This window comes from Typopeltis vanoorti, chromosome 17, assembly GCF_054136105.1.
Source record: "Typopeltis vanoorti isolate ZY-2024b chromosome 17, IOZ_Tvanoo_1.0, whole genome shotgun sequence".
Taxonomy (NCBI): Eukaryota; Metazoa; Arthropoda; class Arachnida; order Uropygi; family Thelyphonidae; genus Typopeltis; species Typopeltis vanoorti.
In genome coordinates, this window is record NC_143565.1 from 99,053,172 (window position 1) to 99,078,706 (window position 25,535).

The 25,535-nt window shown below is 34.9% G+C and overlaps 1 protein-coding gene across 1 annotated transcript in view; it reads right to left on the reverse strand.

Moving 5' to 3' along the window:
• Positions 1–25,535, reverse strand: part of Atg2 (Autophagy-related 2) — a 616,887-nt gene that overhangs the window by 293,150 nt on the left and 298,202 nt on the right. Inside the window, exon 24 of the mRNA XM_090407292.1 lies at positions 4,645–4,832. Coding sequence (XP_090263418.1) covers positions 4,645–4,832 — 188 coding nt within the window. The remainder of the gene's footprint in view (positions 1–4,644; positions 4,833–25,535) is intronic.

The following is a 25,535-nucleotide window of genomic DNA, read 5'->3' on the forward strand; positions in this document are numbered from 1 at the left end:
TGGAGGGGGGAGGAGGGGGGCTGTGGTTTGTAGGTTTTAATATTTTTTGGATTTTTTTTTTTTGGGGGGGGGGTAGCCATTGGCTGAGAAAGCGTTTAGGATGTGATTTAGTTCAGTGTTAAGGGCTATGTCGTTAGAACAGATTAGTTTAGCCCTGTTGTATAGTGTTTTTACCACTCCATATTGTTGTGAGGGGGGGGTGGTGAGATTGTTGGTAGATGTATCTGCCTGTATGGGTGGGTTTTCTGTAAACTGAGAAAACCAAAGTTCCATCAGGCTGGCGGGTGACTAGTGTGTCTAGAAAGGGGAGGCAGTTGTTTTCCTCTTTTTCCAGGGTGAACTTGATTCTGGCGTGTTGATTGTTTAAGTGTGTGAGGAAGGAGAGGAGTGTTTCAGAGCCATGTGGCCAAATAGCGAACACATCATCAACGTAGCGAAGCCATATGGTTGGTTTTTGTGGGGCAGAGGCTAAGGCTTTTTCCTCAAAGGTCTCCATAAAGAAATTGGCTAAGGGTGGGGAGAGTGGTGAGCCCATGGCTGTCCCCTCTATTTGTTTGTAGAATTTTCCCTGCCAAACGAAATAGCCTGAGTTCATTGTGAACTGAAATAGGGCTGAGATATCGGGAGAAAATTTAGCTTGGATTAGCTCTAAAGTTTCCTTGAGTGGGACATTGGTGAATAAGGAGGAGCTGACCATTATGTCATTATGTTGGAGTGTAAGGTTTTCTGAGATATATCATAAATATATATCTGAGATATATATTTATGATATATCTGAGATATATCATAAATGCCCTGAGAATGATGAGATTCAATGGAGAGAAGCATGGTGGCATTTCTTGAAATATGGTGGCAAAATAGACAAACTTGATTGGCTGGATAACATTGCATGGAACAAAGACAAAGCACCTAAAGAATGGACAAGAGCAATCCTAATACTCATTCACAAAAAAAAGGAAGCAAAATGGACTGCAAAAAAACAAAAAACAATTGCTCTAATGAGTCATGTAGGAAAACTATTTACGATGATATTAAAAAAGAATAAGGAAACTAGTGGAAGAAAGTCTGGACAATGCCCAAGCAGAATTTAGAAGAGAAAGAAGTACTGTGCACCAAATATTAATGTTAAGATTAATTGTGAAGAAAGCTCTATGCAAAAATAAAACTGTTTATACCTGTTTCAGAAAGCATTCAACAGTGCAGATCAAAAAGTATATGGGATTGCACTCGAATCTAATGGATTGATTAGGAACTTGGTATGTCTATTGCAGAACATCAATGAAAATGCAGAGGCAGCTGTTAGAAATTGTGGAGAAAGGAAAATGGTTCTCGACAACAACAACAGGTATGGCAGGGTATCCAATATCCCCAAGCATCTTTTGGAAAGAAAATGCATGTCATGAAGATGATATAAGAGGAATTTCAATTCAAGGTACAAAAATAAATAATTTACAATTTGCACATGATATAGTTCATCATTGAGAAGATGAAGAGCTATATAGAACAGTGCTGTAATTAAGTGAAGAAGAAGAAAGAAATATCGGTTGATTATAAACACAGAAAAAAACTAAAAAAAAAAAAAAAGATGATTGGAGAGAAGAGGATGAAAATACAAATAAAGATCAATGGACATGAGCTGGAAGAGGTTAGGAACTTCATGTACTTAAGGTGCAACATGACACACAATTTATACTGCGAATTGTGTGTCATGTTGACACACAATTTACAAAAAAAGAGATGAGATTTCAGATAACAAAAGTGAAAGTAATCCTACAGATAATGGACAAGGTATGGAAAAGTAAATCAGTGAGCCTTTCCATAAAGCTGAGAATGCTGAAAACATGCACATTCAAGCACACTCTATGATTATGAGTAATGGTTAATGACTCTGTGAGATGAATACTGTATTTCAAAACAACATGTTATAGAAAGATTCTACAAATTGGATGAGAGTAAAAAAGTAACAATGAAGAATTGCATAGCAAAGTAAACTACAAAGACAATAATACAAAAAAATTATTCAAAAGAAACTTCCTCCTTTAGTTTCTTTGCACCTTTGAACATATCAGTAGGAGGAATAATAGTAGAAAGATCTAAACCTTGATGCTTGGTAAAATTGGCAGTATGAAGGAGTAGTGTGGAGAAAGAGTTTACAGAACTTGAGTAACCTGGAAATGGACAGAGAGAAACTGCAAAGAATAGTGAAACAAGTATCAGCCACCAATGGACATTGATGATGATGATTATAATATATTACACTGAGATGAATTTTTGACTGTTAAGATTTCTATTATGAAAGAATACTCAGGAAGATGATTAACTGCAAACCAAAACGTTGATAGAGGCAGATGGATGAAGTGCAGGACAGGCCACCTAGCCTAAATTTTGTAAAGGAGGAAGAAGAAGAAGAGAAATTTCTATTTTTGTGAGTACTTATATGATGCATGTTATAATAAGGAAATATGCTATATATATATGTATGTATGTATGTATGTATGCAACACCCACTACAAAATTCACATCAATTTGACCATATGATTGCATTATTATTGATATATGAAAGATTTAAGAGTGAATAACGCATCAGCACTCATCTGAATTGCTCCAATACAATTAATTGTAGAATAACTTTGAATACTTTAATTTATCAATCATCATCATCATCATCAAATTCCTAATATGTACCCTCAAGGGGTATACAGGATATGATAGTACTAAATGAAAAATTTACGATTACTAATTTCCTATCTACAATTTTCCTCTAATCTGTTACCTGTCAAGACTCCAACATTGTCAGATCTTATATTTCTATCTTCTAAGACACCTTTTACCATATCAATCCACCTATATCTTGGTCTTCTCTGGTCTTTTTCCTGCCAACCTGGCAGAGAACACCTGTTTTGCTAATATTTCCTCTCACATTCTGTTTAAGTGACCATACCACCTGAGATTAGCTCTGGTAACACATTTCTGGATGCTAACAATGTCAAGTTCTTTCCTAATATCCTTGTTTTCAATATGATATTGCCATTGATGCCACCTGTTCATGCCCCTAATCTTTCTCAGGACTATCATATCTGCAGTCTCTAGTCTTTGGTCAAGTGTTTTACTTCTAACCCAGCTCTCAGACACATAAGTTAAAATTGGTTTGAACACTGTCTTACATATAGCAAATTTAGTGTTTTGACTAATTTCTCTCCTATTCCATATAAATTATTTCAGTTGTCTACCTACCAGACCAGCTTTGTTGATTCTGTTGTCTATTTCCATATTTAATTTACCATCTTCACTAAAAATCATGCCTAAGTAGGAAAAGATATATGTCTGGGATGGTCGCTCAGCACATGTCATAGACCCCAGAATTCAGAGAGAGCACCATCCTGTCAGTGATGTATCAGGTTGGATATCCACTTTAAATTTCTGTTAGAAAGGGGTCAAAACCTCCACCAAAGTGTATCAAGATGCTGTACTGGAACCTGTGGTACAGCCCTGAACAATGCCTTGTTTCACAGTAGGTGGTGGACCTTCCAACAGGACTCAGTCCCTGTATGCAAGGCAAGGACCACACAACAGTGCTTGGAGGCAAATGTACCCAACCACACATATTACCATCATCTGACTGACTGTCTGGAAGTTCTGATCTAAATCCGTTGGAATTCAAATTGTGGCCAGGGCTTGAGAGAGAGAGAGAGATGCCTATAAGAAATGCCACTCTTGCATCACCTGCCTGAAGGTAGGTAGGGAATGAGGTGTTGCAGCTTTCTGTTGAATGTTGTGCATGCCGCCATTGACGCCTCACAGATTTCGGGCATGAGTGAAGGCAAAAGGGGTAACATTTTGAACATTGAATGCTGCTATATGCATGTTATACATATGGTTTATATGTGCAGCTGTAAATGATTTACCAAGAGATTAAAGGTTTATGCACTGTTCTTCGAGTTCTAACGGTATTTATGGCTAGACAAGCTGCTTGTGTGTGTATTTTCACGCTTTCCCCTGCCCCTTTGCAGGGATGCAAAAGGTTTGAAATGAAACAAAAATTATGGCTTAACAAATTTCGGTAAAGATTATAAGTTAATAAAAAAAAAAAACTGCCTAGCCAGAGTCCTTAAATAAACTTGCTTACTGAAGAAAACGGACAAAATAATTCTTATTGAATGGATTGTGTAAAATCCAATTCAACAATAGGGGGGGGGGGGTAATTTTTGTTTAGAAAGGTGGGCAAGTAAGTGTGGTTACCAATCCTGGAGATGGAAACGGACATAGTTGAAACTGATGTCATGTGTTCATGAAGTAAATTATATTATTATTACATGACACATCGAAGGACTCATTCTGGGAGCGCACTCTACTCCATTACACAACAACTCATTCGCTCCATTACTTAATTCTCCAACTACAGACAACAACACTACCATCTACACACAATGCCATCTACCACATATAAAAATCTTGGCTTGGAATTTACTAGAATGCAAGAAAACAAAAAATGAATAAAAGAAATGAATATTTCTTTTATTCATTTTTCATTCTTTTATCCTAGCAAATTAATCACCATGCCATTTCAAAGTTAAAATTCTTGCATTTATTTACTAACTATATCACTGAATACTTAGTATAAATTTTATAAAATAAAAGTTTTACCTATAATCAATTGCACAACTCCAGAGATGTAAATGCAGTTCTGTTACTACCTCAAAAGGATGATAACCTGAAACAGGATAATCTTCTACACCAAAAAAATCAATCATCTGTTTTAACCAACTCTGTGGAGGTGTCGTCATATAGTGGCGTAATGTGGCTCCACGGATTCCGAAAGCAACTTTGAAAGTCTAAGAAAATGGAAATATTCAATTAAATAACTATTTATTAAATATGATTCCTTACTAATAAAATGTTTAATACATTTTAATTTTATATTGGCTAATACCCGTATTTTGGATATTAGACCTGGTGTAAAGTTAAGAGGGCACAGGAGACTCAAAGCTACAAAAATGCAAGGACTCCGTCTTCATCTTCATGAATTTTTGTATATACCAAAAAGCCTCCTGATCAAGATGGCACATCCCTAAACTGTGCTCAAAAGTTGTGCCAAAAAATTAACACCCATCCTATGTTGAACTATGCAAACAGTTTCATACTTGTTTGGTATCCACAGCATGGAAGAGAGCCTAATAATATATTGTCTGATAAAGAGGAAAATAAAAGTCAGCCAACAAACAGGAAGGGCAAGGACAACTATTGTCTCACTGTCCATGATTTCTCATGATTCCTTCCCTCAATCCACTTCAAAGAAAGCACTGGAGATCATCAATAGCCAATTTCTTCACTACAGGAAAGGTCCACAATTAATTTTTTTTTTTTTTTATGTTGCACCCACCCACAAAAGGCTATTTGCAGACCTATAGTACATTTTGTACCATGGATGGAATAAGGATATTTTTAATCAATTTTATATATATATTTTTTGTATTTTTTACAGTCCAGAAACCCTACTCTGGAGACAAACCGAACTTTTCAAGCCACTTCAGACCTCCAATAAGCAGGCCAGTGGTCTCACACCAGGCAATGAAAATCATCTCCTATCTAAAGACAATTACAACATCCATTCCTACAGTGGGATTCGAATGTGCAGCCTATTGGCTGGAGAGAAGTATGCTAACCACTTGGCCAACCAGGCTGGCATAATTACCTAGATGGATTCTGCCTCTCTTTCTGCAGCAGACATGCTAACTACCCAATCTACTTCTGGACAAAATCTAAGGATGGATTTGAATAAACTTATGTGGTCACTCTTGATATATCTAAGGTATTAGGTCTGGCATTGCTTACCAAGCAAGAATCTTAAGGTTTTTCTGTTGTCCATTTCAATTGGATCACCAGTTTACTCTCTTTGGTCATTCAATAAAACCCATTCTTCTTCTTCTCATTTGACTTGGATCATTTAAGCAGTAAAAATCTTGTAGTGGTTAAATGATCCGAGCTTTGTGATTCTTCAGAATCTAAAGTCTTTTTTAAACTAATTACCCTGCAATTCTAAGTGGGCTAAGGGTAACTTCAATTCTTCCAAAATAGAGTACTATTTCTTGTACTAAAGATCTCATTTTCATCCTAGTTGTAATAATGCTCAAAATTTCCATAACAATATTCAAACAATACTCAAATCTAGAGTCAATATCAGACGTTAGTTCCGAGTCTTACACTACACTATTTCCCAGTACAAACACATCACATCCATGGTCTACTTGCCCTTCAAAAACCTTGATGTCCTCTTCCTAACAAGTTACTATCTAACCTATGCAATTTGGAACACTATATAAATCCCAGTGTTGCTCAATACAGTTCTTACAGTTTGAGTGGTGTATCACAAATTCTCCTGTGAACACATGCATCTACAGACATAGGACAGACTGGGTACAGGCCATTAGGCCTAATACGTAAATAGGAAGAAGATTAAAAATTCTCCAAAGAAATGCTTCATGCTATCCAGAAGTGGGCAGACTACTTAACTGATGTGCCTTCTCACACATTCACTCTAACCAGTTTCTTAGAGATATTCTATTACTGCTTATTGTCTGTTCTATAAGTATTTTCACACTGCTCCACACTGGCTACCATCATTTCTTCACTTTCCCCTAAAGGCATGAAAACATGAGCAGCTTTTTGTAGGCATAGGTTTCTGTGGTTTAGCAGTTCAAAAGAAAGATTCCGGTATTGTGACCACATGTTTATTAAGATAAATAAAAATAAACAAACCAGACAAGTTTTGCATGTTATTTGACTTACATCTTCAGGGATTAAAGGCAACTGAAAGTTTAAACACAAGAAATGAGAAATTACTCAAAATAGTCCATTCTATGATGTTATGTCCGTCTAACTGTTCATTAAATTAAAAAATCTGAATTCAGAATCTGTGCATGCTAAGTTTGAACAATTCTGGATGTTGTCGCGTTTTGTTGTTCGCATCACACTATTCGAGGTCTGACTTAGGTATATTTTTTATCAATGCTGACCAAACTTGGTATAGAATTAGGCCCTGGTTTTTGTTGCATTGTGTTGGAATATTATGCATATTAGCAGCTTCTTTAAATTTCCTTATAAAACAGTTTTTTTTTCAATATAAGACATGTTCGTTTTATGCCAGAGTACATTATGGCCAGTGGAAGTTGTGTGGGATGCTAGGCCTGATTTGTATTCTCTCCTTCTTTGCACGTCTTTTTTGGTGTTCGTTCATACAAATTTCCCTCAATCTTCCCATCTGGCCTACGTAGCAGATGCCACAGGAACAATGAATTTTATATACACCTGGTTTTTTTAAAGGGTGATATGAGGTTTTGGCAGATGTAGAAATCTTGATATTTTTTCTAGCCGAAGAAAAACAACTTTTAATGTTATGTTTGCTTAGTAATTTGGCCAATTTGTCTGTAACATTCTTGATGTATGGTAGCGTGATTGCGTTCTTGAAATCTTGTTTTTGTGAGATGCTTGTAGGAGATGTGTTGAGGATTTTCTTGATTATCTTAGGTTCAAAACCATTTTTTCTGAGGATCTGTGTTAAATAATGTAATTGTTCATTTCTCTTTTTTTCTGTGCTGTAAATATTGTAAGCTCAATCCCTCAAGGTTTTTATTAAACTTATTTTTTGCCTGAGGGTGGTGGTGGTGTGAGGTCGCATTAAAAAATCTTCCTGTGTTTGTGGGTTTTCTATAAATGGAGAAAGATAATCTATTATCTTTTTAGGATATAGCTAAGAAGTATCTAGACCCAATTAGAAAACTAAGAGACCCACAGATATCAAGATTCAACATAGGATCCGATTGAAAGGAGGAGGCTGGAGAAATAAAGAGAGACAATGACTGAAGAACATAAGAGACTACACAGAGAAGTTAGAAGCATCAGGCAGGACAAGGAAAATTTTTACATTAATAAATGTGAGGAGATAGAGTTCTAGATGAGGAGGCACAGTTATGAAAGGATGTTTCGTTTAGCTTGTGACCTAAATTTTGCACACGTTTAAGCCAAAACTGAACATCAAAGACAGAAATGAAGCAGTACTGACAGAACTGGAGGAAAAAAAAAAAAAAAAACAGACGGAAAGAACATGATGAGGAACTGTACAGCAGAAAGGATAAGAAAAATTTGGAAGAGTTTTCTTGCCAGGAAAATCATGGCCTGGAGACTGGCAGAAGTCAGTTTTCATACCATCACATAAGAAGGGAGGTATGAAGGAGTGCAAGAACTATAGAAATATTAGTTTAATGTCTTATGCAAGCAAGATTTTATTAAAGATCTTTCTAAATTAGATTGAGACTAAAGTTGAAGCAGAGTTGCCTGGGGAACAAGCACGTTTTAGGAAAGGTAAGGGTACCAGACATCCGATCCTTTGCCTTAAAGAGATCAGAGAAAAGTATAAAGAATTTTGACTCCCTGTGGAACGTATTTCATAGACTACTCTAAAGCTTTTGACTGTGTGGGTTTCCTCAACATACTATCAGATTGATAGCTAACTTGTACAGCAAGAAGCCACAGTAAGAACAAGTGCTGGATTAACTGATTGGCTTCAGGTTGGAATGGCAGTTAGGCAAAGATGCTTACTTTCTTACTTGTTTAGTTTCTATGCTGAGGACGTTGTGCATGTAGCATTGGATGAGCTGAAGACAGGAATTAGGATAAGTGATAGATTAATCAGTAATCTGAGATACACTGATTATACAGTACTCCTTTGTTTTGATTGTTAATATTTGGTCCTTTATATACTAAATATGATACATTATATTTGGATTTTTATTGGACCATGATTTTGATAAACATATATACATAATCGTCGACAAGTTTCGTCAGCTAGGGTCTGTCTGGCTTTTTCGGGATGAGAAAGGTTATATACTAACATTAAATGCTAAAACAGAAGAATGCAATAACGACCTTAAAATCAGTTAAACAAATTGAAAAGGATGCGTGACATTAAGAGCATAAAGCGTGGAGACTTAGTCATTGTTAGTATATCGCATTTTATAGTTTTTTGCATAATTGAGTTCTGTTAAACATAATGAATTTTATTAAGTTTTTCCAAATGAATGTCATTTAATATCATGCCTTGATTTCTATTGAGGTTGTCTCCTGTCTGGAGTACTACTGCAGCTTCTTTAAAGTTTCTACGTCTGAAATCTTCTTCAATGTATGACATGGAGCTGTTGTCCCAATCTATGGAATAGTTCGAAATTGAGAAATGATGTGCTAATCCTGAGGTGTCTGTTCCATTGTTGTTGACATCTCTGATATGTTCTTTCTTTCAGATTTCTAGGCTTTGTGAAGTTTGGCCTATTTAAGTCAGTCCACAGGAACACAGGATGCTGTAAACTCCTGCGTATTTGTAGAAAGTGATGCTGTCCTCAGGAGATCTTAACATGTCCATGTAGTTAAAATAGGTTTAAAGGCAACCCTGATGTTGAAAGGCTTCATGATTTTTGCTATTTTGGTGGAGACTGAGCCTGCATAAGGTATGACAATGGACGATGCATACTGTGTCACTTGAAGTTGTTGCTGGGGGTTGTTTCTATAGAGGATCTTTTGAATTATATTTTGTGGATAATCATTTTTGGATAGAGTTTTTGATATGAGTGAGAGCTCATCAAGTACAACTTTTTCTTCTGTGATGATATCTTTTGATCTGTTTTTTAGCATATGTATGATGCTAAGTTTTTGTGCATAATATTGATTAGATGTAAAATGAAGATAACGTCTGGTGTCTGTAGGTTTGCAGTAGATTGTGAGCTTGATTTGTCCATTATCCTGTTTTTTTACTAGTACATCCAAAAAAGGTAATTGATGGTTGTTTTCTAATTCTAATGTGAACTTAATTTTATGGTGGAAAGAATTTATTTTTTGGAGGAACTCGTGTAAGGCATTTTCCATATCTTTCCAAACAATGGACACACCGTCAACATATCTCCCAAGACTGATGGTTTCGGAGTTATTTTTGATAGGATGTCATTTTCTAGTTTTTCCATGAACAGATCCATGCACGGTGGTGACAGGGGACTGCCCATGGCTAAGCCTTCCAGTTGTTGATACAATAAGTTGTTTACTTCAAAATAGTTAGACTTTAAGCAATGGTAAAAAAGCTGCGCAATGTCGTTTGGAAAGTAATGTTTTTTTTTTTTTATGTAAAAGTTTATTTGCATGTCTTTATAGCTGCTCTCGTGTGTAAAACAAAAAGAGATCTATGATCTTAATTACTTCTTCGACCAATATGTTCGTGAACAGAGAGACCACATCTAGACTTGCAAGTATATCTGTATTTGATATATTCATGCTTTTAAGTTTTTCAATGAAACGTTGAGAGTTCTTTATGAATGAGGCTGATTTCTTTATCTTCTTTTTCAACAGACTGGCTAGGAGTTTGGCTAGTAGGTATGTAGGAGAATTTCTGCCGTCAACAATCAGGCAAAGAGGAACTCCGTCTTTATGGACTTTTGGTACACCCCATATAGATGTGGTGGTAATGGATGTAGAGATTTTAAAATTTCTTTATAATTCTTGAGGCCATCTAGTCATATTGCGTATTAAAAAACCATGAAAAACCACAAAGAGACCAATCTTTTAATATGCAATATGACTAGCTGGCCTCAAGAATTATAAAGAAATTTAAAATCTTTACATCCATTACCACCATGTCTATATGGTGTACCAAAAGCTTACCAACAAAACTAGTTGTGTCCATATTAAACTTTTCTTAATTATCTCAGTGTTTAAGAAGCAGAGGTGATACATACCTACTAGCCATGCTTCAGTTCCATATAATAAAGCTGGTTTCAACAAAATGTTATATAGTCTGGTTCTGGTGTGTTTTTGTACCAAGTAACAGCAGAGCTATCAAAAAAAAAAAAAAAAAAACTACAGTTAAGTTCAAATTGGAGTCTGCACTTCATTTCTAGCTACATTTATACGTGTATGTGTGAGATCTGGCAAGAACGCCAGCACTGAACAGCAGATTTGCATAGCTCTGCTGTTCAATTTTTTTTTTTTTTTTTTTTTTTTTTTTTTTTTGATAGCTCTGCTGTTGTTATTGTGTAATGTTTCTGTCGGTCTTTTTTTTATATATCTTTGTACTTTGACACCTGACGAGTTGGCTTACCAACAAAACTAGTTGTGTCCATATTAAACTTTTCTTAATTATCTCAGTGTTTAAGAAGCAGAGGTGATAGAGTACATTCTTGCCATATTCCTCTTGATGTTTTTCCATTCTGATATTTGTTTAATTTGAATGCTATTTTATTTCCTGTGTATATTTCTTGAATAGACTGTAAGAGCTGGTTTGATATATTTTGATTGGTTAATATTTTAAAAAAATTTTGTCTATTAATTTTATCAAAGGCTTTTTCATAATCAATGAAGGCCAAGTGTGTTTCTTTTGGAAATTCTCTTCTTTTTTTGATTAATACCATTTTACGTGAATATATCTCACACTTTTTTCCCCAAAATTAAACCTAAATAATCATGGGGAGAGATATATGTGGAGATTTTCAGAAACTAACGTTTTCAGAAAAAAAAATGAAAATGGGTATGACTTGCAGGCGTAGACTTCTGTGGCTAATTGTTTCAAAAGATATATTTCGGCGATTACACCACATTTTTTTATTCAGTTATATAAAACACTGAAATAATAGTTCCCGACAAGTTTCGTAAATCGTAGGATTTACATCTTCAGGGGGTAAATAGTATAACTTAAAGTTTACACAAGAGAATTAATAAATACAATTCATAACCATCTGGCTATTCATAAAACTCAAGTAACAGAATGTAGATATATAACGTTATTGACGTCGAACAATACTGGTCAATAACGTTATATATCTACATTCTGTTACTTGAGTTTTATGAATAGCCAGATGGTTATGAATTGTATTTATTAATTCTCTTGTGTAAACTTTAAGTTATACTATTTACCCCCTGAAGATGTAAATCCTACGATTTACGAAACTTGTCGGGAACTATTATTTCGGTGTTTTATATAACTGAATACCTGAATAAAAAAATGTGGTGTAATCGCCAAAATATATCTTTTGGGTATGACTTATCAAAAATCGCCTATTTTCTATCGCTACTTCCAGCCTTAAGAGCAGTTTCCTTGTGTGCATCGTCAAAGTCATCTATCGAAATAGCATCATCTTCTTTCCAATTATTTCAAGTAAAAATTACCAGTAATTTACAAGACTTGAGGTACGGAATGAACAATCCTTCACAAATGACTAATGAGAAGTGAAAGCAGAGTGCAAAACAGACAGCAATGATAGGCCAGTAGAGATAGAGCAGCTATGAAGGTGTGCATGTGATTGGTGTGGAATTAACAAAAGATCACGTGACCCAATGACAAAGGTAAACCAGCAACTGTTGAGTTGAAATGCTAATTTTCTTCAACCAAATTCCATATAACCGAAACTGCCATAACAATATTCACTATATATTTATAAGTTTTAACACGTTGACGAGAGGGTGGTGTTTTTTCAGTTTATCGTTCAAATGAAACTTCTCATTACTTTTTGTGTACCGCTTCCATGTTGCACGGGCAGGCTCAACTCACACAAAGTTTCAACCCTTCAGTAGAATCTTATTGCTGCTTGTTTGAATGCTGCTTCCGCGTTGAGCGGACTTGTACACACACATTTTCGGTAGAATTTTATTTGAAATTGGCCTTTCTGATCTGTCTTAATGACAACAAAATTTCAAATGCAAACAAACACTTGTTTCATATAATTGAAAAATTGGACCATAGTTTTTAGTTGCATGCTGTGTTTGCCAATTCCAACATATGGTTTTGCTTGAGTGGGGGGGGACAAGTGATTCATTAGTTACTGCTGTTTTTATTCCAGTTGTCTCTAATTGCACTATTTGTTAGGAAATATATCACACAGAACACAAACATCTCTGTGCCTTATTCAATGATATACAATAAAACTCCTTGTTTTTCTTGCACCTGCAATATAGTGGCTTTTGGGGAGAGTGTGTTGTTTACTGCAGGGAGCGAGTTACTATCACCCCAACATGAACATCTTTAAACTTTTTTTCGTGTGTGTACAAGATATGCAAAACTTTTTAATTTCTTTTTTTCATAAAATAAAATCAAGGGTGCAAGTTATATGCGAGTAAATATGGTAATTTTAAAGTAAAAATTGAGTCTATGCAAGATCAGTCTTTTCAGAATACATTCTGTTCTTCTAGCAGTTTGCCCTCTACTATTTAGTTTCTCTTTTAATATTCCACCATATATTTTGTACCCTGCATTTAGCAGACTAAATCCTCTATTATTACTGCAGTCTTTTTTATTTCTTTTTTATGCACTGGGATAAATAAGGCTTTTTTTTTTTTCTTAAGAGTTTGGAGTTTTTCCAGAAATCCAGACCATTAAAGAATTTCTGAAGTCTTTCATTAAATTTTTCACCTGCATTTTTGTATAGTTCCATGTCTACATTATCATCTATTGGAGTTTACCTATTTTTCATCTTATTTATTGTTCTGATATTTAGTTCTCATATCATATTTTCTATTACATCATTCATGGTTGTATAAAATCTTACTTCTTTATTTTCATCAGTCCAGAGATTTTGAAAATAAGTTATCAATTTTTATAAATCTATCATTTGTATTTTTACCTTTTCTTTTATTTCTTTGTTAATGTATTTTATAAGTTTTGAGTTGTGGCTTACATATATCAGGTCATCACATCATTTTTAGCATTAAGTTTTGAAAGGATATAAAAGATAAATCAGTTGCTAGTTTAATTTAATCAAGTATAGTATATATTCTCCATTTGAATCAATGATGTTCTTTCAACATTGTGAAAGCTTCACAATGTCATTTCTATAGAATTCAAAAGATTTAGAGGCAAAGAAGTGGCATAGGCTCAATTTCAGTGACTCTAATGTATCGTATTGTGTTTCATTAATGAAACACTGCAAACTTTAAAATAAGTAATAATCTGAAGGTGCAAGATCAGGAGAATAGGAAGGATGTGGAAGCTTTTCCCAGTCGAGTTCCTCAATCTTGATACAGGTAATTATTGCAATATGAGGGTTAAAAAACTGAAAGAAAAGAGCTCTTTTCTTTCAGTTTTTTATTCAATAGATCGAGTTGTTTACAGTATATTTCAGTTGTGATTGTTTGGTTTTGAGGCAAGAGTTCAAATTGTATAATCCCAGCCATATCACACCAAATGCTTAACAAACCCTTCTGAGGGTGAAGGTCTAGTTTCGGCTGAGGCTTAGCATGCTCCCTTGAATGAACCCACTGCCTTCAGTGCTTAATATTCTTGTAGAGTATCCACTTTTCATCAACAGTGACTACACGACTCAAAAACAGAGACTGAACCTCTCAAGAGCAGTGCAGATGCTGAAGCGCTCTCTTTGATTGTTCGTCATTTCGGGAGGAACCCACTTGCTGAGCTTAGACACTATTCCAAGTCCTTGCAAATGGCAATGGATGGTCAATGATGATAAATTAAGATCTTTGCTAAATCTTCAACAGTTTCATTGGCATTTCTTGCAATAGTGGTTTCCTGCATATCATTATCAAGAAAGACAAGGAGACCAGAGCAAGGGGAGTCTTTCAAGCCAAAGTCCCCTTGTCGAAATTTTTGGAACCATTGCTGGCACTTTTGCACATTCAAAACATTATCACCATACACTTCTTGCATATTTTTTTACAGTTACCAGCATGTTGCCTTTTTTTGAACTCAAAGTATAATGTGCTCTTCAGTGACCTCCATAGTAATAAAGGATCATTTAAACAATAACTTATGTATAATGTTCTTGCAAGGTGGAATTTCTTAGAATGAGGGCGCCTCATCTTAGCATACTTATAAAGCTTTAAAATTCATGTTTAGACAAGCTGAGATATGATGAGTTTCATTTAACAAAGACTTCCTTAGGCTGTTTGCTTAATACTGGAAAACTTTTCCATTGTGAAGAATTAAATCCCTTGACACAGACAGTACTACAGAACCTCTCTTTAATAAAGGTTCATAAAAGCGAGTTTTATTATCTTTAGTTCACCAACAGACCTATACTAGTTTTAAGGGAAACTTGTGCCATAGTATTATAAATTATCTACATGTAAACAAAAGGAAAAGTATTATTTATTAAATATACTGCCAAATATTTCAGTTTGAAATTAACAAACTATCATCAGTGGCCTGAACAACATTTTTTGCAAGGTAGAATGCAAACAATTCATTTATTCAAAATAGTATGAGCCACATTATGTTAAATAGCATAATGTTCAAAAAAGGCAACATGGTGGTAACTGTAAAAAATATGCAAGAAGTGTATGGCGATAATGTTTTGAATGTGCAACAGTGCCAGCAATGGTTCCAAAAATTTCGACAAGGGGAGGACTTTGGCATGAAAGACTCCCCTTGCTCTGGTCACCTTGTCTCTCTTGATAATGATATGCAGCATTATTATTCACTGAAGAAAAGGTTAATCATAAAAGTGTAAAATAAATGGCATAAATAATTATATAATTTATATTATCATCCAAAAAATAAAAATAAATAAATAAAATTTAATTTATAATATCGTACTAAACAGATCATTACATAGATGAAGTATTCAGATGGTTTCTTAAGACCTTTCTTTGTGAATATCATTACTGGCTTAAAATAAATAAATAAATAATAATGTGTTATTTGGATCAAACTTCCCCATATTTTTGACAAGGATAAGCAGCCATTCCAATTCAAGTGAGGATGGTGAAGTAAGGCCTAAGAACTCTCTTTAAAGGCATTCGAATTTATACCGACATCTGTTGAAAGTTTATTTTTCACTTGGTTAGAGTATAATAAATTTAGTTTAATCATTTATCCAAGTGTGAGCAAACAAAGTTTGCACCTGAAAGTATCTTCAGGACTGGGGTAAGGTGGTACAACACCAGGGCACTCCTTGCAAAGGTGGAGCAAGCTACTAACACTCCTATCTCAGTATCTCCAATAATGCAAAACACATTTCCTTGCGGATATGTATAATGTTATGCATTAAGGGAAGGGCCACAACCCAGACTAGTTTCGACCTTTATTGAGGTCTCTTCAGTGGGAGCCAAACCCAAGTGGAGATACCAGGTGGAGATACCCAGTCCTGAAGATACTTTCAGGCACAAACTTTGTTTGCTCACATTTGGATAAAGGATTAAACTAAATTTATTAACCAACATCTGTGTAGAAGGCAGGTTTTCGACTAGAGAATGTTGTGGTCTGCCTCTATTCCATATAGCGCCAATCCAGACTTATTGGATTTGTTGTGAAAAATATAAGATTGATATTCTTGTATTCTCTTTTCTATTGCACATCTGGTTTGTCCAAAGTAGGAGAGCTGGCAGTCACATGGAACTTGATATACACCAGGAAGAGACAGTTGAGAGTTTATCTTAAGACAATGGGAAATATGTGGATTGTTTATTAATGGGAATATAAGTAGCTACTAAATCATATTTCCTCAGAATTATTGAAATAGGCTCTGAAATGCTAGAGATGTATGGGATTGGAACACGGAATAGAGGCAGACCACAACATTTTCTGGTCTAAAACCTGCCTTCTACACAGATGTCGGTATAAATTCGAATGCCCATTTAAAGAGAGTGCTGAGACTTTACTTCACCATCCTAACTTGAATTGGAATGACTGCCTATCCTTGCCAAAATATGGGAAAGTTTGATCCGAATAACACATTAATTTTTTATTTTTTTTTTATTTAGGCCAATAATGATATTTACAAAGATAGAAGGTCCTAAGAAACCATCTAGATACTACATCTATCTAATGATCTATTTAGTATGATGTTATAAATTAATTTTTTTAAAAATTTTATTTAGTTATTTATTGGATGATAATATAAATTATAGAATTATTTATGCAATTTATTTTACGATTAACCTTTTCTTCAGTGAAGCAATAACGCTATTAGCGATTTAACATCACACAGCTTGTACTAAGAATGCAAACAATCGATTTTGAAGAAATCAATTGTTTGCATTCTACCTTGTAAAAAAATGTAGTTCAGGCTGCTGCTGATAGTTTGTTAATTTCAAACTGAAATATTTGGCACTCTTAATAAATACTTTTCCTTTTGTTTACATGTATATAATTTATAATAGACCTATAAAATTATATTTCTTCTGAATAATGGCTCATTTTAATTTTTTTTTTTTTTTTTTTTTACTTGCATTTTGCAAAATGCATAAAAACCTATTGGATATGTTTTATCCATATCCATCTAAATACATATAAAAATTCCTCTCTAACTAGACAGCATGTGATCATAAACCACTGAAGACACCTCCTGCTTAGGTGTAACTTAAGCAAAGCAAATAAACATTTTCAGTTATTATCAGATGTTGATCCATCATTAGAAAAGTCAACTTCATCAACATGATTGCATGTTGATGAAGCTTATGCAAAAGAAATGCAAAATTACATTATAAAATGTAAGCTAATGTGATAACTATGTAAGGCTTGTAATATAGGGCTATCTTCAGCATGACAGCTGCAAACTGAACTAATTCTAGCAAGAGACAGCAATGCCTGGCTTCTCTAACAATAGGAAGCAGCATATTTAGGAGTTTCATTGCTTGGATGGCTGTTTCAGATTATTTTGGATCCTTCACCAACTGGACAGGCAGAAAATACAAGCATCAACAAACATTGCATTATATCTCTTGTCAAAAGTACCTATTAGTTATTTTATAAGTTGATAATAAGTTAGTTAAGTTCATTAGTGAGGTGTTACTTAGTAAATTTAGTTTTAAATGAAGCCACAGAAGATTTTGTGGGATATCTCTGTATTAAAATTCAGATATTTCACAAGATTAAATTACAGTTAAGAAGTTAATAATACGGTATTTATAATGCTTTTAGTTAAATGTTTCTTTTTGTATATCACAAGCAAGATGGTTTGATTATCTTAGTCTACGGAAATCTTGTTTAGTTATAAAATGAAATGTATTTATGACTAAATTTAACACACGTGAACCACAGCAGTAGGTTTTTATTACGTAAATATTTCTCCTAGGTATCTTAGGACATCATCAGTACAGTAGAACAATACCAGGGAATGACACAAAGGATAGGGCACGTACATACAATGGAATCCAAATTACGTGCAGTGGTGCATTGTGGCCTGAACTTAAATTAGATTAAATTAAATTAAAATTAAATTACAGTTAAGTTATTTTTACACAATTTTGTATGACAATTTCCCATACTTTAGGGATGGCAAGAACATTATTGCGGTTTAGATTTGGTCTGTGAAGTAGGGCTTCAGCACTTTCTACTTTGAAATATTTACGTAATAAAAAACCTACTACTGTGGTTCACATTTAGTCATGAATCCTCCACAGGTTTCTCTATATAATCAAAATGTATTTAGATTAAATATCGGAGGCAAATTATAATTTTGTATGTCAAAAGTTGTAAGTTTGGTGTTGTTTATCTAAACAAATATTGTTCATGGTGTGTTGTCAATCGAGTGAAGCAAAAGTCACTGCTATATTACTGGAAGTAATTAAATGAGATTACCTCATTTTGAGAAGATTGTGAAATGAAGAACTGTTATACTTTCTAGCTGTTTGATTACAAAATTTGTAATTAAATGCAATTTTTTTGCACTGTGAAGAAGGAACTCTGTTGTTTCAAGCCCAATGCTGCAAAGCAGTAATGGTGGCACAAGAGGTTGGACTTGAGTGGAAGTTTCTCAGTTACACTTCTGAGCATGCATGAAGTGAAAATATCATTATTTAATAGTTATTGGAAGTTTTTCCACTTGGTTATACTATAATTTAAAGATACCAAGAAATTATATACTTGGTTTAATCCTTTATCAAAGTGTAAGTAATTATACTTTGATAAAGTTTAATTACTTACACTTTATTAAAGTGTCACACCTTAATAATAAGGTGTGACGCCTTTTGGCAGCTCGTATATGAAAATATGACTTCTGCATTACTTCAACTTTTGTATCACCTCTGGGTCTGGCTCTCACTGATGAGAGCTCAAGCCCATGAAGTTTTAACTGAGGCTTGGTTGTTGCTGTCACCCAAGTCTGGGGGGGTGAATGGCAATACAGTAGCCCATCAAGTTAACTGAGGCACGGCTGTTGCTGTTACCCCTTAGATGGCAAATGAGCAGCTCTGCTGGGTGGTGGGGTGAGCCTGCCATTGGGTAGAGCCAAAGCTGAGAGTTCTCAGTGGCAGGGTGAGTCTGTTAGAGAGGGGAACAATGCTGAGATTTTGGAGTTTGACCTGTACTTCAACATTCAATAAAGGTCTAAACTGGTCTGGGAAGTGACCCTTCCCATAATGCATAGCATTATACTTACCTATAAGGATGTGCTTTGCATTATGGGATACTAAGGCAAGTGATGTGAAGTTATAAGCTTCTATATATGAGTTTCCCCAATCCTGAAAACAGTTCAGGCACAAGTTTGTTTGTTTACACTTGGATAAAGGATTAAACCAAGTATATAATCTCTTGGTATCTAATTTATCATTAGCAAATGTTGCTAGGTGTTCAGCAGCCCATGGAGTAGAAAAAAACACAGCAGGAGAAAACTGTGGTGATTCTGCCTTCAATATATGAAGACTGGTCAGAGCTGATTAGACCTCAATAAAGGTCAAAACCAGTCTGGGAGACCCTTCCCATAATGCATGGCATCATACATATTTTTAGGAGTCATTAATCCATATAGGATTTATTTCAGTTGAAGCTGAAAGGAGCTTTACTGATTTCCAGTTCATATAATATTGGCCCGTAAAGCTTGTTTCATTTAGGATTCACAGTCATATATGATTTGTAACTGTTGGCATGTTTAGTTATTTCTTCAGATGCTTTCATAAAGGCAAAAGTTGTTCTGAAGTGTTCATCATTTTAAGAAGAATGTTGAGACTTTCGTTTCAAGTTAATTCATTCTGAAGTGATATGGTTGATATAGTTTTTAATAGTCTATTCAATGGAATTTGCTGTTAGTTTCATATAAAAATTGAGGTTATAAAAGTACAGTGGATGAAGCCAAGATATGTTTTCTTTGGTGTTCTGTGATTTTAAGATGCAAGAAGAAGGGTTTGACTGTCATATAGAGAGAAATTTTGTATTAGTTCTCTAGTAGGCAAAAGACTAAAGTTCCACGACTTTTGTCAATATAGGTCAATATCTACTAATTTATGTGACTGTAAAGGAGTTGGGTAGTTTAGTGTTTTTCTTGTTGCGATTTGAAGAAATAAAATACACTAGCACTCGCATAACAGTTAAGTAGTTGATTTGATGTTGTATATATTTGTGTCTTTTCTAAATTAGAGATTTTCATTTTGGTAATTTATTACATTTGGTTATATATTTATTACTCATTACATATGAGATTATTATATAATCTCATATGTAATGCGATACTATGCGCAAGCTAGATATAGAGTTTAGTTTAAGATATTGTTCATTTTATTTTGAATTTAAGAGCTTTAACTACTTGTAGTATGTGCAAGCATGAGGGAAGTAAATAAAAAACATACTCTCTCACAAACGCAACATGCACAAACTTTCTACATCAAATGAACATTATCAGTTTTAAGCAGTGTGATGTACGAGGGTGGTCAGAAAAGTTCTCAGCCTAACAATGAAAAAACAAATTTATAATTGCAAAGTTATTTTTATTTTTCAACATAATCTCTCTTAAGACTAATACATTTATTCCAGCGATGCTCCAGCACCATTATCCCATCCCTATAGTGGTTCTCAGTAAGATCTGCAAAATACCTCTCTACAGCTGCAATCACCTCTTGATTCGAAGAAAAACGCGGACCAGAGAGGAAGAGTTTTAGTTTAGGGAAGAGACAGAAGTCAGAGGAAGCCAAATTTGGGGAATAGGGTGGATGTTCCAACAATTGATAATGAAGATCCCTTAATTTTCCAATTGCCAAAACACCTTTGTGGGCAAGTCCTGATGAAAGATGATTTTTTTCTTCTGAAAACAGTCTTTTCTCACAAATTTTTTTCGTCTAGTCTGGTTAAAAGAATGGAATAATATTCTCAGGTTATTGTTTTACCCTTTTCAAGATAATTAATAAACGAAATGCCTCTAGTATCCCAAAACACCAAGGCCATGACCTTTCCTGAAGATGGAACTGACTTTGTTTTCTTTGGCACTTAACAACCAGCTTCTGTCCACTGTTTGAACTGCTATTTGGATTCTGGTGTGTAATGGTGAATCCAAATCTCATCCGTAGTAATAAATCGAAGCACGAAACCAATTTTATTCTTGTTAAAACGGTCCAAGCACTGTTCAGAGATTTTCATGTGAGTGCATTTTTGATCTGCTGTGAGCAAGCACGGCACCCATCTTGCACAAAGCTTTTTCATGTGTAATTCTTCATGCAAAATATATCCTACATGTTCTTTTGAAATGCCTTTACTCTCAGCAATTTCATGCACTTTGACTCTCCAGTCATCTAATACCATATTGCGCACTTGATCAATGATTTCTGGTGTTGTTACACTTTTCGGACGTCCTTTACATGGATGGATCATCTTCAAGGCTGGTATGGCAATGTTTAAACTTGGCAGCCCATTTCTTAATTGTCAAAAATGAAGGAGAAGAGTGCCCATAAACTTTTTTGAACTTCAAACAAAATTCTTGGTGTTAAACCTTCTTTTTACAAAGAATTTTATAACCACACGATACTTAATTTTATCCATTTCAAGGGATACAGACAACACTTTTGCTTCAAACAGCTGTATAAAACAAACTATTTGATAGAATGACTTGCAATTTCACATGGATGCTTATGACAGATGTTCCAACTTATAAAAAACATCTAGCCGATAGTGTTGCCACCTATGGTTGAGGCCGAGAACTTTTCAGACCACCTTCGTATAATTATCATCCTAACTTGCTTTCTCAAATGTTACATAATCTTTTGATTGATATTTTAATTGAAATGACCTTTCTAATGAAAGATTCATAACAAACTATTTGGCACAATGGCACCGATTGAAAATGTGTAACATAAACTTCAATCTGACTCTATTTAATAATGTGTTCTATCCCACTCTATTATTCTGCATATTATATTGTCTTCTCTTATTTACAAATGTGTATTTCGTTTATTAAAGTATTTTTGCTACTACACTTTTCACAAGTGCAATATGTCTTCAGAGCATAATATCATAACCTTCATCAATGTTGGGAATTTTTTCACTTAGTTAGACTATAATAAATTTAGTTTAATCCTTTATCCAAGTGTAAGCAAACAAAGATTGAGCCTGAAGTATCTTCAGGACTGGGACAACTCGTGGTAAAGGTGGACAAAACTCTCATCGCACCTTGTCTTAGTATCTCCAATAATGCAAAGCACATCTCCTTGTGGACAAGTATAATGTTATGCATTAAGGGAAGGGCCACTACCCAGACTGGTTTAGACCTTTATTGAATGTTCAAGTACAGATCAAACTCCGAACACTCAGCATTGTAACAGGCTCACCCTGCCACTGAGAAGAACTCTCAGTTGTTGGCTCTACCCCGTGGCAGGCTCAGCCTACCACCGAGCAGAGCTGCTCATATGTCATCTGAGGGGTAACAGCCGTGCCTCAGATAACTTCATGGGCCACAGCATTGCTATTCATTACCCCCCCCACACACACACGCACCCAGGACCTGGGTGACAGCAACAGCCGACCCTCAGTTAAAACTCCATGGGCTACAGTATTGCCATTCATCACCCAAGCTTCCAACCGGTTTCGACCTTTATTGAGGTCTCATCAGTGGAAGCCAGTCTCAGAGGTGGTGATACCAAGGTGGAAAAATTGGAGAAGTCATATTTACCAATACGAGTTGCCAGAAGGTGTCTCACCTTATTATTAAATTACTCTGGATTTAGAGAAAGATGTTGGAAGTTTTTTTTTTTTTTCACTTGGTTAGACTATAATAAATTTAGTTTAATCCTTTATCCAAGTGTAAGCAAACAACATTTGAAGTATCTTCAGGACTGAGGCAACTCATGGTAAAGGTGGACCAAGCTCTCATCACTCCTTGTCTTTATCTCCCATAATGCAAAGCACATCTCCTTGCGGACATGTACCAAGCGAAAGAAACTTCCAACAACTTTCTCTAAATCCAGAGTAATTTAATAATAAGGTGAGACACCTTTTGGCAACTCATATAGGTAACTATGACTTCTCCAATGCTTCCACCGTGGTATCACCACCTCTGGGTCTGGCTCCCACTGATGAGACCTGAATAAAGGTTGAAACACGTCTGGGTAGTGGCCCTTCCCTTAATGCATAGCATTATACATGTCTGCAAGGAAATGTGCTTTGCATTATGAGAGATACTAAGATGAGTGATGAGAGCTTGGTCCACCTTTACCACGAGTTGTCTCAGTCCTCAAGATACTTCAGGTGCAAACTTTGTTTGCTTACACTTGAATAAAGGATTAAACTAAATTTATTATAACCTTTATCATTCAAGGTCTCAGAAGTACAGTACAGTACAATCTGAAACACTAAGCTACTTTACTTTAAACAAGAATGATCTTCATATGTATACTGCTCAAAACAATTAAGGATATTTTGGTTTTCTTGTAAATTATAAAGTTATAAAAATAATTTACAGATGTAACACAATTTGTAATAAATATCGATTATTTAAACAATATTTCATCAATTTCTATTCATAAGTATGAAATATTTATTCATGTATAAAGTACCCAATAGTTATAATTATTTGCAGAAATTTATAATTATCCAACAGAAACTAAAATATCTGCTAATTGTTGTGAGCAGTGTACTTATTCAAAATAGTATAGTGAAATGGTATTCACTACATTTGGAGTAATAAATTTAGTGAATGTTCAAAAAAAGCAGTAACATAATCAAGTACAACAAAGCATAAGGGAAGTTTAAATATCATCATCATTTCTTTTTTGGTGTATACTCTAAAGGTGTACCAGATATTATGATAGCAACACAATCATTAGATAATGACTAGTTTCCCAGGACTGCATAACAGTCGAAGTCAGATAAATGGAAGGAGATCACAAAACTGTAAAGGAATGTGAAAAACAAACTTGACTTCTGATCTCATGCTGAATCCTCACCTATCATGTGGAACAGCTTGTTAGTAGGTTGCTGGAGAGTGAAAATTTGGATGGACTGGCAATTGGCAACTAATCTGACCAAACTGTGTTAGCTTAAACAAAACAAAATGATGGTCAACATCTTGAAAGTTCATGCTGGCTGGCATGTTGCCAAATTAAACAAAGCACTTGAAATTTTTTCCACTTACTTATGCTAGAAATTAAAGATGGAAAGAAATATTCTTGGTTTAATCCTTTATCCAACCGTAAGCAAACAAAGTTTGCACCTGAAGTAACTTTAGGACTGGGCAACTCGTATATAGGGGCTAATGACTTCACTGGATAGTGTCTCTTTCCATAATGCATAGCATCATATATGTTATGCATTATAGGAAGAGACACTATCCAGACCGGTTTTAACCTTTATTGCAGTCTCATCGGTTGGTCTTGGCATCTTTAATTTACAGCATAACCAAGAGTGGAAAAACTTCCAACATGTATCTATAATCCAGAGTATTTTAGTAATAAGGTGCGACACCTTTTGGCAACTCACATTTGGAAATATGACTTCTGCTTTACTTCAACCTTGGTATCACTTCTGGGTCTAGCTCCCACTTATGAGACCTCAATAAAGGTAGTACTCAAGTCCACCACTCAAGACATCCTTGACTCCTTTCAAAAACATTACAAAAATATGTGTGAAGACAATAGTACTGTTGAAAATTATAACTCTTATAACATTAATGGCTTTCCTGTTCATATCCAAGATGGGCGTGACAGACCCATTACAGCATCTGAAATTACCACAGCCTATAAAGAATGCTAGACAAGAAAATCCCCAGGACCTAATGGTCTAGGGATAGAACGTTATCATGAGGCATGGGATATTATTCTTTCCATTCTAGTTATACTATTCAATTCCTTTCTCTCATCAGGTGAATACCAAGTGAATTTGTAGCAAGCCATACTGTCCTTATTCCAAAACCTAATAGAGATTCCACCTTAATCACTGGAGACCTATTTCTCTATCTAATACTGACTACAAGATATTTTTCTGCATTATCAATAACAGACTCAAAGTAGGAATAAGATGCATATTATTATGTATCTTATTCCTACTTTGAGTAGGAATAAGATACATAATTAAAAGCACACAGGTGTATGGAGTACTAGGTCGAGCAGCAGAATTTAATCTATTTCTGCTATGTCATCTAATCTGCTTAGTTAACACGAAAATGCAGTCAATGGCATTACTATCAGTAGACCTTACTCAAGGATTTGATAATGTCCGACATTCCTTTCTATTCCAAACCCTCAAGCAAATTGGTGTAGGTAAAAAAAAAAAAAGATATCCATTATCAAAGGAGCCTTTGCCAATTCAACTACTCGCCTCCTAGTTAATGGGTTCCTGTCGGATCCGGTGAAAATTC